The sequence below is a fragment of the Sesamum indicum genome, linkage group LG12 (assembly GCF_026168435.1).
Source record: "Sesamum indicum cultivar Baizhima isolate 11 linkage group LG12, ASM2616843v1, whole genome shotgun sequence".
NCBI lineage: Eukaryota > Viridiplantae > Streptophyta > Magnoliopsida > Lamiales > Pedaliaceae > Sesamum > Sesamum indicum.
The window spans coordinates 5,883,956-5,901,535 of NC_142668.1; the positions used below are offsets into that span (position 1 = coordinate 5,883,956).

A 17,580-nucleotide genomic window follows, 5' to 3' on the forward strand; every position below is an offset into this window, starting at 1 on the left:
CTATACAAATTTTTATAAAAATTTTTGATAAATAATTTAATATTCAAATACTAGAGGCGTAAATTGTATACTACAAAAAAATAATACAAATATATACAGATCATATTATTCATTCTCGTAAGTTTTTCCTTTCAAAACAAAATTTGGTTACAAGCAAAAAGAACAAATTAACTAATGTAAAAAATGTACGATATGAGAATTTTTTAATTTAAATTTACAATATAACAACTAATATTATTGATATATTAGATAAACAATTCAATAGTTTAATTATTAAGACATGTAAATTGTTACAGATTCATTGAAGTTTATAAAATATAGTTATAGAGGTGCAAATTATATAAAGATCAATAAAATAAATTAGTATAAATAATACTTTCTCATAAATATTGTTACCCCTCTACCTTTTGAAAATAAAAATTAATTACTCGTAGTGTAATAAACTTTTAATTTAAATTTATAATCTAGTAACTAATTTTATTAATATATTAAATGAATAATTTAATATTCTATAAACAATAATTTGAATTTATAAATTTATATTTGTATAAATTATATAAAACCTTTTGATAATAAAAATTTAATTATAAATGGAATTAAAATTTAATCCTTCGGAACCTCATAACTAATTGCCCCTATAATAAAAACTTTGTTATTAGTTAAAATAATGATAAGTTATATAACCTATATATTGAATATGATAACTAATAAAAAATCTATAAACGATTAATATCGTCAACATTCAAATAAGGTAAATAAAAAGAATAAAAAATAAGCATTGAACTAGAAGTAACTTAGAAAATAAACAAAATATATATATATATATATATATTTTTCAAAAAAATTAAGATAGGAAACTTAAGTGATTGAGTTAAGTTAGGAGTTTGAAGCAATATGTGTTTCGTTTAATGTTTTCACTAATAAAAAGCATATTAAAGAATAAACATTATAAAATCACCCATAGAAAAATTATCAATTAAACGCACATCACATAAACCGAAGTATTGTGACCAATGGATTGAACTTCGTTGGCTTATTGTCAATAGGCTGTGCGCAAAACGAAACAAATGGTTAGAAACGAACACAAATAAATGAAAAATCAATTTGTTAGTCCTATTTCTTTCTTAAGGTTGGAGTACGAATAAAAAAGAGCTATAATAGGATGAATGAAAGAAAGCTATAATAGAATGTTCTCACCATGTAAAGTGAATCCATGTTCTCACCGTGTAAAGTGGATCCTTGTTGATCGGCACTGGAAGATTACCCTCCTCAGTTCAGCAACTGTTTTCATTCCCTGTCATGTCTTATTATGTTCCTTCAAGGCCGTCATCAGAAAGTGGTAAAATCAGCAACTCTTTTCATTCCCTGTCAAAGTCTAATTATGTGGCTACGAGGCCTTGTCAGAAATTAGTACAATCGAGGAACTTCAAGCTGAGTACAAGCTCGGAAGAGCATAGTGTATACCACAAGAGGCATCTATTTTTCAGAGTCATTCCAACTATGAGAAACAAGGCAAGTCACTTTTTCAAGATGTCATTAGACTCTGCCTTCACTCCAATACTGACTTATCACTGTTTGGAAGAGACTTCCAAGTAGGAATCCACCTTCATTCCTTGAACTCTCCAGGCTGGAAGGAGCCACCTAAGACTGCCCGAAACACAGCCCATGAACTCTCAATTGAAAGAAACAACATAATCAATGCTAGATAAGTTTTAACATCTACATAATCATCTTCTGCTGATAAAGAGTAACATTAACAGTTTCAGCATTTTGCTGTAATCTCATACAATATCTCTTTCTGCATAGAAGTTGAGCAGTTAAGCTTAACACCTCAGTGTTTGGGATGAAAACAATGTTGGTAAGCCAACTCCCAGATTAACAAAAGAGATTTACTAACCTCAATTTTGGATGGACTGCAAACCAAAAGCTCATACTAAGAACCATTTCCATCCTTTCCACCAGAAACTTCAGAAATGTCATCCATGCTCCCAAAGTCTACAGAATCACAGAGAAAATTAATGCATTCTTTGTCAGCAACACAAATGCGTAATAGATACCCAGATAACAAGATCTTTTCTAGAGCTGAAGTGATCAAATTCTCTAGGTCACGGAGTGTATCCAAGAGGTTCAACTCAAAAATTCATGGCAAAAGAAAATTTCCCACCAAGTAAAAGCCAATCATATCTAAAATTGCGAGTTGACATGCTTAAATGTAAGCTACCAAACATAGAAACCACAAAATCACTAATGAAGATTTTGCCAACATTTTCATCCCCCTATTTCCTTGTGTTGTTCTCCCTCCAATGTACCAGGGCTTAGGCCATACTTCTTCAAAAGATTGACTCCCTACAAAACCAGAACAAGCAGGATTAACAAATATTTCCACAAGGAAATTTGACTTTGATGATGTCTAGGTTAATGTTATAGCAGACAATGTACAAAGACTCACTTTCTACCAGCAATTGTTCTCGCTAAACTAGGAAAAGCAAATAAAAACAAATTACTTTCAATAGTATAACAAAAGAATAAATGAAAAGGGTAAGCAATTGGTGCCCTCTGGTTCAACATGTTTTAACTAACAGTACTACCTTATATTGTCCTCAAGCAAAAGTCTCAACCTTAGGAATGTCTTGCCACTGCTGCCGTGATCACATGGATCATAGGGGATGCTACAGTCTCAGCACTCATAGAAAGTGGAACATGGACTTGGCCAGCAGCAACAGCGTGATAACTCACTTTCTTTGGCTCAGTGCTTGAATCAGATTCATTTTGACCCAGCACACATACTTTGGCACATAGATTGAATCTGATCCGCACATATTTTCATATCATTGGCATATCAGAAGGACCTTGTTTCTTTCTTTGCGTGATAACTCACTTTCTTTGGCTCAGTGCTTGAATCAGATGAAGAATCAGATTCATTTTGACCCAGCACACATACTTTGGCACATAGATTGAATCTGATCCGCACATATTTGCATATCATTGGCATATCAGAAGGACCTTGTTTCTTTCTTACCAGACCTGCAAATGATCATATCAAAGTTTGTCACTGCCATATTTTCAACATAAATAGATTAAAAATAAAAAAGAGCACTACAAGTTCTCATGCACTACATCCAACAGTGAATGTTGTTGCACCAGAAAATCACCATCAGCAAACTAGGCATACATAATACTACTATTCTGCAAAAACAATACTGGGGTGAACAACTTTGTCAACGATAGTCCTTTCATATTCAGCTTTCCAGACTTAGATGCGTTCTTTGAATGTAATAGCGGATTTTACATCTTAGACTTTTCCATTTCCTTCTCAGCTTTAATAACCTCCTGTAAACCAAATCCAGTAGAGTTAATTTTTGCCATAGGATCACCTATGGCCTCTGGATGTTGGCATTTTCCAAGTCATGCTTTTTATTTCAATCATTTTGTAACTTAATTGTCCAACACTTCCAGAAACTTCCGTTTTGTCTTACCACTGCCGCCATGATCACATGGACCACAGGGGAAGCTAGAGTCTCAGCAGTCAGAGATAGTGGAACATGGGCTTGGCCTGCAGCAACTGCATGATACCTCTGACTTTCTTTGGCTCAGTGCTTGAATCAGATGAAGAATCATATCAGGTCTTGACCCAACACACATGCTTTGCCACAGAGATCGAATGTATATTACATGTTTCTTTATTACCAGCCCTGCAAATGATCACATGAAAGTTCAAATCACAAGTCGTAGCCATATTTTCAACTTAAATGGATTTAACAATAAGAACACTAGAATTCTCATGCACTACATTCAAAATTGAATGTTGTACCATAAAATCACCATAAGCAAACTAGGCGTACCTAATACTAATATTCTGCAAAGAAAATGTATAATTAGACTTTCTTGCCATTTCCATTTCTAACTATTTTCATATTGTACGCAAAACATGAGCGATTTAATTATTCACACCACAAACTTTGGAGTTCTGAAGTCTCATGGGATGGTAAATGGTCGCATAGCCAACACATCATTTTCAGCATATGGACGCATATAGACATACATCAGGCATAGAATATGACAAGTAGAAGAGTAGTTAGTGCTCGTTACATGAGTAAACCTGATCCTTACGCTATTGTTTTAGCACTACTACATTTGCCCATGCAAATTTTCATTGAAATATGAACTTTGAATTAGTAGCCAATATGTTACGAGAAAAGTAATGCCTATAAAATGATAAATTTTCAATAGACCATGAAAAAGGAGAAAATACCTGAACCAAGGTTTCTGTTGGGAGACTTTGGATGTCTGATGTGATTGTAGTCAGCATCACCAGCACCCCAATTCTTAAATGTGATGCAACTGGCTAACAATAGATAATGAGCAGCTGCTTCAATAGAAACACAAGCAAAACAAAAAATCCCACAAGTGACACATGAAAATATTCCCTGCTCATGTTCACAAGCTCTCTTTGTTTCAGAATCTACCAACTATGCATAAGGATCCATAGAAGGAACCAACTGCAGATCGGTAAAACTTCATCACAAGCAATACAGCATGAAGTTTTGAACTCAAGATCAGGACTGAACATTCGATTTCTATCCTCGTACATTTATACTTCATTTTGATCTCATTGATTCATTAATATGAAATAAATAAAATAACTTACATATTGTAAGCATGTAAATGTATATGAATTAATATCTTTACTAATTATATTAAAAATATTAGTTAGCATATTGTAAACTAAAACTATAGACTATAATTAAACAAATTTTTAAATAAAACGAAACTGAACAGAGAAGATATGAACAATAAAAGAAAAGAAGTGTAAAGTAGTATTTGATACCTAAAGGCTTCTCTTGATCCCATTGGTGAAAGATTCTTAAGAGGCAAAAGACGACACACAACATTAATTTTAACGCATGCTAGCTCTGAAGTTCACACAAAAATCCACTCACCACAATGACAATAACACAAGAAATAAATCTCACTGCTATAACTTCCAAATGTGACGTGTAAAAAACTATAACCTACCTTACACTCCCACTCCCACTCCCATCCTCCAAGAAAATGGGGTAACTTAACATTATTAAAGTATGCAATAAATTCTTTCTTAATCACTCGAAACAAGCATGCATAAGTGTTTTAAAATATATCTTATCAGATTCCCCCACACCGGAACCATGACTGTCCTCAAGCATGTCTCAATCCAAATACACGAATTATCCAAGTAGCAATTCTCAAATTTTCTTTCATGTCATTCAAGTATATCCCCTATACTAATATGACTTAATAGTATAAGAAGAGCCAGCAATATTGACACAAGCACTTGCAGCACAACATTCAGCACACAAGTATCCCATTGACTTCATCAAAATAAAATGAAACAAGTCTCAGCACTCTCACAAGGGTATCACTCTAATCACTCATAAAGTGTTTAAGAATTTGGGTTCCACTCAAATCAATACATAGAATGTCATTACCATAGGCTTGCTTGTGAATCAAATCTCCTCCACCAACGAAATGAAAATTAATACATAAATCAAAGGGTCATTCCATGGGTGGTAATGGGGTTTAGGACAAGGTGTGGCAAAAGATAGGCTGAATTGTGGCTTATGAACTCAAAGGAGTGATGCCGACCTAGTTGCTTATCCTTCCAACCTCACTGCCATTTAACTCGATTCAAATGATTTGAACCATCAAACACCTCCAATTTTTCCTTTTGTTGTTTCTGTTTCTCTCTTTTTTTTCTGAATCTTTTCTTCTTTCCTTTCTTTTTTTCTTCCTTTTCTTCTCTTTATTCTCTGTTTCATCATTTGCTTTTCATTTCCTCTTCCAATTTCTTTTTTTCTTTTGTTTCTCTTTTTTTTCTCAATCTTTTTTCTTTCCTTTCTTTTTTTCTTCTTTTTCCTTTTCTCTTTATTCTTTCTGTTTCATCATTTGTTTTTCATTTCCTCGTCCCATTTCTTTTTCTTTTCTTTTCTTTGGGACTAACAGTGCATCGCTTGTATGCAACCTCATATCATTCACTCATTTTCATGTCAATTTACAAACAACCAAGCCAACACCACCCCCTTGAATGGTTCAAAAATCATTTCAGGAGATAATCAAGAAAGGGATGATTAAGCTTATAACGCGGTTTAACCAACAAAGGAAAAGCCAAGGCTCAAATGAGTTTTGCTATGGGTGAATCAAGGTAGGCTCTTTTGAGGTCAATGGGGTATTCCTAAGTGCCCTTATCACTTTCATGCACCAATCTTACAAGAATGTGAACTCAAAATGTATTACACAAGCAAGTTCTAGAATGTACACACTAAGTTTGATGCCCTCAATCAAAAGAAATGTAGGAGCACTATTTAGATGAAAGTGCTTTGGCCCAAAAGCTCACACAAAGGCTTTTGTGCTGATTCTTGAACATTGCTTATTTGATGCGGTCAATAGAACACACTTCACACAATTGTTTTTTTCAATATGCCACTAGTGCTAATTTCTCCTACTTATCTCGACTTATACCAAAAATTCCTATTAATCTAAGGGATAAGACAAGAGAACAATCAGAAAATTCAAGTGCTACCACAGGATAATTCGCATATTTTTCAAACGACACTAACTTCCTTCACAAGTTTACGTGTTCATTAAAAATTGTCAACCCCCAAAGAATAATTTTCAGTCTCCACACATCCACATTCCAACAAACTAATTCCCTCACTAATCTAAGACTATTGTCACAATGAATATTGGGCTTCAATCTCTTGTTAAAGGTTTTCACGCTAATTTGAGAGCTATCCCAATCATGTAGCCTAAATTTCAGAGGATAAAGGTGGTTAATACTCAAGCCCGTGACCAGCCGATACATCTGTATCTCATTGCTCTCAAAATTGATTCTTTGCGCTAAAGATATGTATAATTATTATCATTTCTTGTGCATTTTCACATGTGTCAATATTACTTATGGTCCGGGGTTTATTAAAGTTCCAACTATTTCACAAATCCCTGGGAACAAAGTACTACATGGTTGATCATAACTAACAGCAGCAATCAAGAGAAGCAAGTTTTTGAACTTTTGCATAAACAGAACCTCTATGAAATACCTTATTTTCAAACATAGCTGTAAACCTCTCATGTTTGAAAACTTCACTGGTGAGACCTTTCTTTTTCTTTGATGTTTTCTGAACATCTGCATCATCAGCTCCCATATTCTCATTCAGCTCTTCCTCCTCCTCAAGAAGTCGGGCTGCCAGAGCCCGATTAACTTTTGGCAGCTTCCTCTTAATCTGCAGGATGAAAGATAAATGAAATTGAATTCTCAACACTTGATAGGAAGAATGATATGAGTTCCAATATTTAAGTATGAGTCATAAGGCAGTTGAAATTACATAAATATATACATATATGTATATACACAAAATCTTTTACTACATCATAAGCTTTATTCAAGTTAAAGTGCAGCGTACAATGGAGAGAGTGCTTACAGTAAGTTTATCGATTTTGATCAATAACTAAATCATCTACCATTACCATCTTGTTCTTCTCAAGTTAATCAATCCTACCAAAGTAATTATCACCAAAAAATTTAGCAGTAACAGTAAACCTAGCAACCAACAATTCCCCCCTCAAGTTCCCTGTAACAGTCAATTTCTTTTCCTTTCCTCTCTACTGCTATGGCTTTTCCAACCCTAAATAAAAGAAACAAAAAAAAATCGAGAAGTGGAAACATGTGGGTATGGATGGGGTTTGATGGTGGGAGGCAAACAGTAGTTTTGAGGGTTTTTACCAGTGGAGTTTTCTTTCTTGGATTTTTGTGTCGCATCCACCTCCAATGCCGCTTCTCCTGGGTGTGCTGATTGATGAAAGAATCACATCTTCGCTTCCATCAACCCGACTAATAAACCCTCCGCCAGTGGTACTACACCCCAACCCCTTTGTTGGTTTTTCGTCTCTGTTTTTGAGGGGCTTTTAGTAAACCCTTCTTTTGTCATTTATCCTTCACTTCGAAGAATCTGCAGATATGACATGATATTGAAGACTTGATTAGGTAAAAATGTGCATTCTGAACTTGTTTTTATGTGATGACTTCTACATGCACAAAGAACGAAATTTTGTTCCTACTGTCCAAATGAAAACATGTGTCTCACCTAGGAGCTTGTGCTTTCTTCCTGGATTTGGCCTTTGTGTTTTCATGCTCATCTTCTCACAATTCACTCGCTCATGGTGCATCAGAACCACCAATAGCCTTTTCATCCTCTTCTTCAACAGCTTCAAAAAATGCTCCTCGAGCAAAAATGGCTTTTTTTGTTGTTGATGGCATTGGGTGCAAAGCTAGGTATTCGTTTGAGAATTCATCAACCTCAAAGTCCTGCAAGCAGTGTCAGGAAACGATACATAATTTGGCTGCTGTTTGGATGTAAACAAATTCCAATACATATGTTGTCAGTACGAGTCCAAAAGTGATGCCATCATCATTAATGAATCTTTCTACATTAATCATCAAACAAAATCCACCCAATACATTCATTTACTATTCAAAAGGTTGTCACGCTAATTTGAGAGCTATCCCAATCATGTAGCCTAAATATCAGAGGATAAAGGTGGTTAATACTCAAGCCCGTGACCAGCCGATATATATGTATCTCATTGCTCTCAAAATTGATTCTTTGCGCTAAAGATATGTATAATGATGTCCAGGGGTTATTAAAGTTCCAACTATTTCACAAATCCCTGGGAACAAGGTACTACATGGTTGATCAAAACTAACAGCAGCAATCAAGAAAAGCAAGTTTTTTGCATAAACAGAACCTCTATGAAATACCTTATTTTCAAACATAGCTGTAAACCTCTCATCTTTGAGAACTTCAGTGGTGAGACCTTTCTTTTTCTTTGATGTTTTCTGAACATCCGCATCATCAGCTCCCTTATTCTCATTCAGCTCTTCGTCCTCCTCAAGAAGTCAGGCTGCGAGAGCCCGATTAACTTTTGGCAGCTTCCTCTTAATCTGCAAGATGAAAGATAAATGAAATTGAATTCTCAACACTTGATAGGAAGAATGATATGAGTCATAAGGCAGTTGAAATTACATAAATATTTACATATATGTATATACACAAAATCTTTACTACGTCATAGATTTTATTCAAGTTAAAGTGCAGCGTACAATGGAGAGACTGCTTAGAGGTGTATCAAATACCATGTTGTGCTTCTCAAGGTAATCAATCCTACCAAAGTAATTATCAGAAAAGAATTAGCTTCAAATAAGATGGCTTCAAATATGGGGGATCGTGGCAGATATGAGAGGAAGAGTCTCTAGCATATAAAATTGTAAATAAGTAACTATATTTTTCGCTGTATGAATGTGGAAAGAGTGAGCAAAATCACTGACCGCAGCTGCACGGGTTTTATATGGTCGAGACACATAATCCTCCAAATCTAACTCATTACTTAAATTCATTTTAGCAGTGCAAACGTGCAAACTATCCCATTGGGTTGAGGCTTCATTTTATGAGTGAGATGTGAGAACAGTTTTGTTTACTTTAAGAACCAGCAAACATCAAATAGTAAATGATCTTTGAGATTCACCTGAGAAACGAGCCTCTTCTGACATCTATTTGGCAAAGGGAACTCAATATTACGATCAAGTCTTCCCAGACATAGGAGGGCAGGGTCCAAAGTGTGAGCTCGGTTAGTTGCCATGATAACCTTCATATTAACTGTTTGGTCAAATCCATCCATTTGTAAAGTCAAAGTACATTATAACTTAGAATGTTAATGGTATAGGATGAGATATGGATACTTTGAATAACCACTCTTTCAGACACGCAGGCAATACTCGACATGTTGGCCTGAAGGTATACACATGACTGAGCGCACAGGCATATGTTTCCACCTGCAGTTGTCCTGATACAATAAAAAATGCTTGCTTTGCCTGCTGAAAGAGTCTTCAGCACAGTCAATTTTTCCATCCTTCTTAGGAATGCCACCACGAAACATCTCTTAGCCAAATTGTACATTTCATGTAGCTTTGAGAGGTTATATTTACCCTGTGCTGATATGGTCATCTAAAAGGGATAATCCATAAAATAAAAGACAACCATAATAATATAGCATTTAAACATTTTTAGAATAATTATTGTGAGTTATATTCGTAAAATAATATCATGGTCAGAATCTATCACCTCCCAGCCAAAAATAGTAGTCATATAAAGTCTAAATGAAGGCTTTTACATGGGATTTTCAGATAGCCATAAAAAAATACAACATTTTTTAGATATAAACCAAAAATAGAAGGGAATGACTATAGAATTTTTTTTAAGTTATTGCCTTCCACACAACAGAATACTATTTTCCGCTATTATAAATATGTAAAACTAAGCTTATCAAACTCCCCAAACTTAAACAATTATTGTCCTCAAGCAAAAGTCCAACATTGCAAAAAATATGATCTCAACATTGTGCTAATATTCCGTAACAACAAAGGTAACCTATAACCCATATGCAGATAATCTCAAAACACAAATGCCGCAATACGTTATGCTAACGCTAACTTATCATAATGAGGGTAAGAGGCCAATCACATCACAACACTTTGTCTCGCCAAGTAGAGAGTAGAACAATCAAGCTTCCACAAAATCATAGGTTTCTAAATGTCACCATACTCGTCACTTCAACACAATACCCTTTATCTCCTTATTTCTGCCTAAGTTGGGACGACTTTTGTTCGTTCTTTTCTTTGGCCATTTTTTTCCCTTTTTTCTTCCCCTTTTGTTGTCATGGCTTTTATTTTCTTTCTTTTTTCTTTGTTTTTGCCTGTGACTACGTTCTTTAGGCCGTATTTCGGTCTTTTGACGCGAATGACAACACTTGTGGTGAAGGCACCCGGTTACTCAACCAAAAAACGTCGTATTTCGGTCTTTTGACGCGAATGACAACACTTGTGGTGAAGGCACCCGGTTACTCAACCAAAAAACGTTTTACCTAAAGTGCTTTGCATACTCATGGCTCTAGTCACCGTTTTACGTGAATAACAACATTTGTGATGAAGTTACCCAGTTACTAAGTGACCTAAACCAGCGGAGTAGATGTAGTCTTCCTTTTTCTTGCTATTCTTTCTTCATTTTTTTTTTCATGGTAAAAGAAATTTCAAAAGGGGAAGGGCCTTTGAATTTTTCAAAATGATGCACTGTCCCACGTTAAACTTATAAGGATCAATTGGGTGGCGTTTTGACAAACAAATATGATTTCACAAGAACTCCTATGATTGAGTGGAAGCAAAGACATTCCAAATCTATTTCAAAGCAATTCAGAATGCATGAAATTAGGCCTCAATTACTCCACATTTACTCAGAGCAACAATCACATAACGCAAGTGCACATTCATGTCTGAATCTTATGCATTGTGGCAGGTTTCTAAAAGTTCTAATGATGACGCTATCAAATTCTGTTATGTTGAGTGGTATGAATGGTTATTGATACAGATGAGTAAAAGGGGAGGAACTGTAATTTTCAAACCAAAAGTGAAGGTTTCTGTCCATATTGGAGTTCAGAACTTAATGATAGAATCTTTACAGACCTACAGACCACCCTCAGTGAAGATACGAAGAAAATTAAGGCTGGTAACAGCTGCAACCCAAGCACTTCCAAGTGCTATTGCTCTAACTTCTTCCCCTTCAAGTCGCATAGACCACTAAATATGCATAAGGAAATCCGGTTAACCTAAAGTTATTTAAAGATTGTTTTTTAGCAGAAGGGCAAATGCAAACATAGAATGCTAACCCATCCATTATGGCACTTGCAAGAAGATATTAATCCATACAAGGAAAAGATGAAGAGGGCTGACCTCACTGTTATTTGCCCAGCTACTGAAGGGCCGATACATAAGTATGCTCATATTCTTCTCACCTTTACATGGATTGGCAAATACACTCCCACTCACATTTAGAGAAGCCATCGTGAAGCGAAAATAGTCAGTCATTGCAGGAACACGTGTACCACTGCTGGTATCATGGAAATCTATCTGCATTTAAGTCATGTAAACTAAATTGTCAGATGGTAAACGTTAATTATTTTTCTAGCAGTAACGCAAGTTGAGAGTATGAATTTCTTAAGCCTTGATCTGTAGCTATATATGTAATAGATATATGCTTCCAATTCTATGAATATTAAGCCTCTTCATAGAAAAAGGTGAAGATAAACAAACAAAAAGGACAATCAAAGCAAGAAGTTGATATGTCAGGGTCTCTGACCCTGAGCAAGTCGGAAAAACAAATGAATTAAAAAAGATATAAATAATAGCATTTTGGAAATGAACTCCTACAGAAGCAACTGGAGAAAGATCTAGAGATGTTTGCTTGAAAGAGCAACTAGAAATGAATAGCGGAGAGAACACCAATTGCAGATGTCAAGGGGCCACATACAAACGTGCCTAGATGATATGTTGCTATTAGCAAACCATCAGTTTTTTATTTGAAAAAATATTTCCTAAACTATAAATTGCCATGAAGCAAATTTTATTGTGCTATCTTTTCAGTTGGGTATCTTTCTTGATGGCAAGGCGTGTATTAGTCAGTAACTAGGATCGTTAAAAAACTCTATATGAGTCGTAATGGTCTTTTTCTTAAGTACAGTAGTTTCTTACAGTTATGAGATAATCAATATAGGAATAAACAAGTTATGTTCATCACATTATAAAGGGGGTAACTGTAACATTTAAGACATCACCAAAATATGTGAAAGCATTGTGGCATGTTTCTAAAAGTTCTAATGATTACGCCATCAAACTTAGAATGCTAACCCATTCATTATGGCACTTGCAAGAAGATATTAATCCATACAAGGAAAAGATGAAGAAGGCTGACCTCACTGTTATTTGCCTAGCTACTGAAGGGCCGATACATAAGTGTGCTCATATTCTTCTCGCCTTTACATGGATTGGCAAATACACTCCCACTCTCATTTAGAGAAGCTATCGTGAAGCCAAAATAGTTAGTCATTGCAGGAACACGTGTACCACTGCTGGTATCATGGACATCTATCTGCATTTAAGTCATGTAAACTAAATTGTCAGATGGTAAACGTTGATTATTTTTCTAGCAGTAACGCAAGTTGAGAGTATGAATTTCTTAAGCCTTCATCTGTAGCAATATATGTAATAGATATATGCTTCCAATTCTATGAATATTAAGCCTCTTCATAGAAAAAGGTGAAGATCAACAAACAAAAAGGACAATCAAAGAAAGAAGTTGATATGTCAGGGTCAGAAACCCTGAGCAAGTCGGAAAAACAAATGAATTAAAAAAGATATAAATAATAGCATTTTGGAAATGAACTCCTACAGAAGCAACTGGAGAAAGATCTGGAGATGTTTGCTTGAAACAGCAACTAGAAATGAATAGCGGAGAGAACACCAATTGCAGATGTCAAGGGGCCACATACAAACGTGCCTAGCTGATATGTTGCTATTAGCAAACCATAAGTTTTATATTTGAAAAAATATTTCCTAAACTATAAATTGCCATGAAGCAAATTTTATTGTGCTATCTTTTCAGTTGGGTATCTTTCTTGATGGCAAGGCGTGTATTAGTCAGTAACTAGGATCGTTAAAAAACTCTATATGAGTCATAATGGTTAGTCTTATTCTTAAGTACAGTAGCTTCTTACAGTTATGAGATAATCATTATAGGAATAAAGAAGTTATGTTCATCACATTATAAAGGGGGTAACTGTAACATTTAAGATATCACCAAAATATGTGAAAGCATTGTGGCAGGTTTCTAAAAGTTCTAATGATGACGCCATCAAACTTAGAATGCTAACCCATTCATTATGGCACTTGCAAGAAGATATTAATCCATACAAGGAAAAGATGAAGAGGGCTGACCTCACTGTTATTTGCCTAGCTACTGAAGGGCCGATACATAAGTGTGCTCATATTCTTCCGCCTTTACATGGATTGGCAAATACATTCCCACTCTCATTTAGAGAAGCCATCGTGAAGCCAAAATAGTCAGTCATTGCAGGAACACGTGTACCACTGCTGGTATGATGGAAATCTATCTGCATTTAAGTCATGTAAACTAAATTGTCAGATGGTAAACGTTGATTATTTTTCTAGCAGTAACGCAAGTTGAGACTATGAATTTCTTAAGCCTTGATCTGTAGCTATATATGTAATAGATATATGCTTCCAATTCTATGATATTAAGCCTCTTCATAGAAAAAGGTGAAGATAAACAAACAAAAAGGACAATCAAAGAAAGAAGTTGATATGTCAGGGTCAGAAACCCTGAGCAAGTCGGAAAAAATAATGAATTAAAAAAGATATAAATAATAGCATTTTGGAAATGAACTCCTACAGAAGCAACTGGAGAAAGATCTAGAGATGTTTGCTTGAAAGAGCAACTAGAAATGAATAGCGGAGAGAACACCAATTGCAGATGTCAAGGGGCCACATACAAACGTGCCTAGATGATATGTTGCTATTAGCAAACCATCAGTTTTTTATTTGAAAAAATATTTCCTAAACTATAAATTGCAATGAAGCAAATTTTATTGTGCTATCTTTTCAGTTGGGTATCTTTGTTGATGGCAAGGCGTGTATTAGTCAGTAACTAGGATCGTTAAAAAACTCTATATGAGTCGTAATGGTTAGTCTTTTTCTTAAGTACAGTAGCTTCTTACAGTTATGAGATAATCATTATAGGAATAAAGAAGTTATGTTCATCACATTATAAAGGGGGTAACTGTAACATTTAAGATATCACCAAAATATGTGAAAGCATTGTGGCAGGTTTCTAAAAGTTCTAATGATGACGCCATCAAACTTAGAATGCTAACCCATTCATTATGGCACTTGCAAGAAGATATTAATCCATACAAGGAAAAGATGAAGAGGGCTGACCTCACTGTTATTTGCCTAGCTACTGAAGGGCCGATACATAAGTGTGCTCATATTCTTCTCGCCTTTACATGGATTGGCAAATACATTCCCACTCTCATTTAGAGAAGCCATCGTGAAGCCAAAATAGTCAGTCATTGCAGGAAAACGTGTACCACTGCTGGTATCATGGAAATCTATCTGCATTTAAGTCATGTAAACTAAATTGTCAGATGGTAAACGTTGATTATTTTTCTAGCAGTAACGCAAGTTGAGACTATGAATTTCTTAAGCCTTGATCTGTAGCTATATATGTAATAGATATATGCTTCCAATTCTATGATATTAAGCCTCTTCATAGAAAAAGGTGAAGATAAACAAACAAAAAGGACAATCAAAGAAAGAAGTTGATATGTCAGGGTCAGAAACCCTGAGCAAGTCGGAAAAAAGTAATGAATTAAAAAAGATATAAATAATAGCATTTTGGAAATGAACTCCTACAGAAGCAACTGGAGAAAGATCTAGAGATGTTTGCTTGAAAGAGCAACTAGAAATGAATAGCGGAGAGAACACCAATTGCAGATGTCAAGGGGCCACATACAAACGTGCCTAGATGATATGTTGCTATTAGCAAACCATCAGTTTTTTATTTGAAAAAATATTTCCTAAACTATAAATTGCAATGAAGCAAATTTTATTGTGCTATCTTTTCAGTTGGGTATCTTTCTTGATGGCAAGGCGTGTATTAGTCAGTAACTAGGATCGTTAAAAAACTCTATATGAGTCGTAATGGTCTTTTTCTTAAGTACAGTAGTTTCTTACAGTTATGAGATAATCCTTATAGGAATAAAGAAGTTATGTTCATCACATTATAAAGGGGGTAACTGTAACATTTAAGACATCACCAAAATATGTGAAAGCATTGTGGCATGTTTCTAAAAGTTCTAATGATGACGCCATCAAACTTAGAATGCTAACCCATTCATTATGGCACTTGCAAGAAGATATTAATCCATACAAGGAAAAGATGAAGAAGGCTGACCTCACTGTTATTTGCCTAGCTACTGAAGGGCCGATACATAAGTGTGCTCATATTCTTCTCGCCTTTACATGGATTGGCAAATACACTCCCACTCTCATTTAGAGAAGCTATCGTGAAGCCAAAATAGTCAGTCATTGCAGGAACACGTGTACCACTGCTGGTATCATGGACATCTATCTGCATTTAAGTCATGTAAACTAAATTGTCAGATGGTAAACGTTGATTATTTTTCTAGCAGTAACGCAAGTTGAGAGTATGAATTTCTTAAGCCTTCATCTGTAGCAATATATGTAATAGATATATGCTTCAAATTCTATGAATATTAAGCCTCTTCATAGAAAAAGGAGAAGATAAACAAACAAAAAGGACAATCAAAGAAAGAAGTTGATATGCCAGGGTTAGAAACCGTGAGCAAGTCGGAAAAACAAATGAATTAAAAAAGATATAAATAATAGCATTTTGGAAATGAACTCCTACAGAAGCAACTGGAGAAAGATCTCGAGATGTTTGCTTGAAAGAGCAACTAGAAATGAATAGCGGAGAGAACACCAATTGCAGATGTCAAGGGGCCACATACAAACGTGCCTAGATGATATGTTGCTATTAGCAAACCATCAGTTTTTTATTTGAAAAAATATTTCCTAAACTATAAATTGCCATGAAGCAAATTTTATTGTGCTATCTTTTCAGTTGGGTATCTTTCTTGATGGCAAGGCGTGTATTAGTCAGTAACTAGGATCGTTAAAAAACTCTATATGAGTCGTAATGGTCTTTTTCTTAAGTACAGTAGTTTCTTACAGTTATGAGATAATCATTATAGGAATAACGAAGTTATGTTCATCACATTATAAAGGGGGTAACTGTAACATTTAAGACATCACCAAAATATGTGAAAGCATTGTGGCATGTTTCTAAAAGTTCTAATGATGACGCCATCAAACTTAGAATGCTAACCCATTCATTATGGCACTTGCAAGAAGATATTAATCCATACAAGGAAAAGATGAAGAAGGCTGACCTCACTGTTATTTGCCTAGCTACTGAAGGGCCGATACATAAGTGTGCTCATATTCTTCTCGCCTTTACATGGATTGGCAAATACACTCCCACTCTCATTTAGAGAAGCTATCGTGAAGCGAAAATAGTCAGTCATTGCAGGAACACGTGTACCACTGCTGGTATCATGGAAATCTATCTGCATTTAAGTCATGTAAACTAAATTGTCAAATGGTAAACGTTCATTATTTTTCTAGCAGTAACGCAAGTTGAGAGTATGAATTTCTTAAGCCTTGATCTGTAGCTATATATGTAATAGATATATGCTTCCAATTCTATGAATATTAAGCCTCTTCATAGAAAAAGGTGAAGATAAACAAACAAAAAGGACAATCAAAGCAAGAAGTTGATATGCCAGGGTCTCTCACCCTGAGCAAGTCGGAAAAACAAATGAATTAAAAAAGATATAAATAATAGCATTTTGGAAATGAACTCCTACAGAAGCAACTAGAGAAAGATCTAGAGATGTTTGCTTGAAAGAGCAACTAGAAATGAATAGCGGAGAGAACACCAATTGCAGATGTCAAGGGGCCACATACAAACGTGCCTAGATGATATGATGCTATTAGCACACCACCAGGTTTTTATTTGAAAAAATATTTCCTAAACTATAAATTGCCATGAAGCAAATTTT

General features: G+C 35.0%; 1 protein-coding gene and 1 long non-coding RNA gene across 7 annotated transcripts; both read right to left on the reverse strand.

Moving 5' to 3' along the window:
* Positions 1-961: 961 nt before the first annotated feature.
* On the reverse strand, positions 962-13,003 carry LOC105178711 (uncharacterized). 6 transcript variants are annotated; one of them, XR_016063209.1, is made up of 11 exons: positions 12,831-13,003; positions 9,770-11,989; positions 9,556-9,675; positions 8,792-8,974; positions 8,118-8,338; positions 7,757-7,982; positions 4,253-7,256; positions 3,477-3,692; positions 2,589-3,024; positions 1,898-2,346; positions 962-1,647 (listed from the first exon to the last, which is right to left on the reverse strand). XR_016063209.1 is itself a non-coding variant. In XM_088876483.1 (11 exons), exons 5-8 carry the CDS (start codon positions 7,790-7,792, stop codon positions 3,684-3,686), a joined length of 321 nt encoding a protein of 106 aa, XP_088732609.1. In that variant the 5' UTR covers positions 7,793-7,982; positions 8,118-8,338; positions 8,792-8,974; positions 9,556-11,989; positions 12,831-13,003; the 3' UTR covers positions 962-1,647; positions 1,898-2,346; positions 2,589-3,024; positions 3,477-3,683. The 6 variants fall into 6 exon arrangements, 1 of the variants encoding a protein (XP_088732609.1); XR_016063211.1 differs by having other exon boundaries at positions 4,253-4,341; positions 7,074-7,256; positions 9,556-11,989; XR_016063213.1 differs by having other exon boundaries at positions 1,898-1,995; positions 2,265-2,346; positions 2,619-3,024; positions 9,556-11,989.
* An 828-nt stretch (positions 13,004-13,831) lies between these two features.
* Positions 13,832-16,063, reverse strand: LOC148784790 (uncharacterized). Its single transcript, XR_016063307.1, has 3 exons — positions 15,891-16,063; positions 14,873-15,049; positions 13,832-14,028 (listed from the first exon to the last, which is right to left on the reverse strand). It is a non-coding gene; the product is annotated as an uncharacterized LOC148784790 (long non-coding RNA).
* Positions 16,064-17,580: the final 1,517 nt, after the last annotated feature.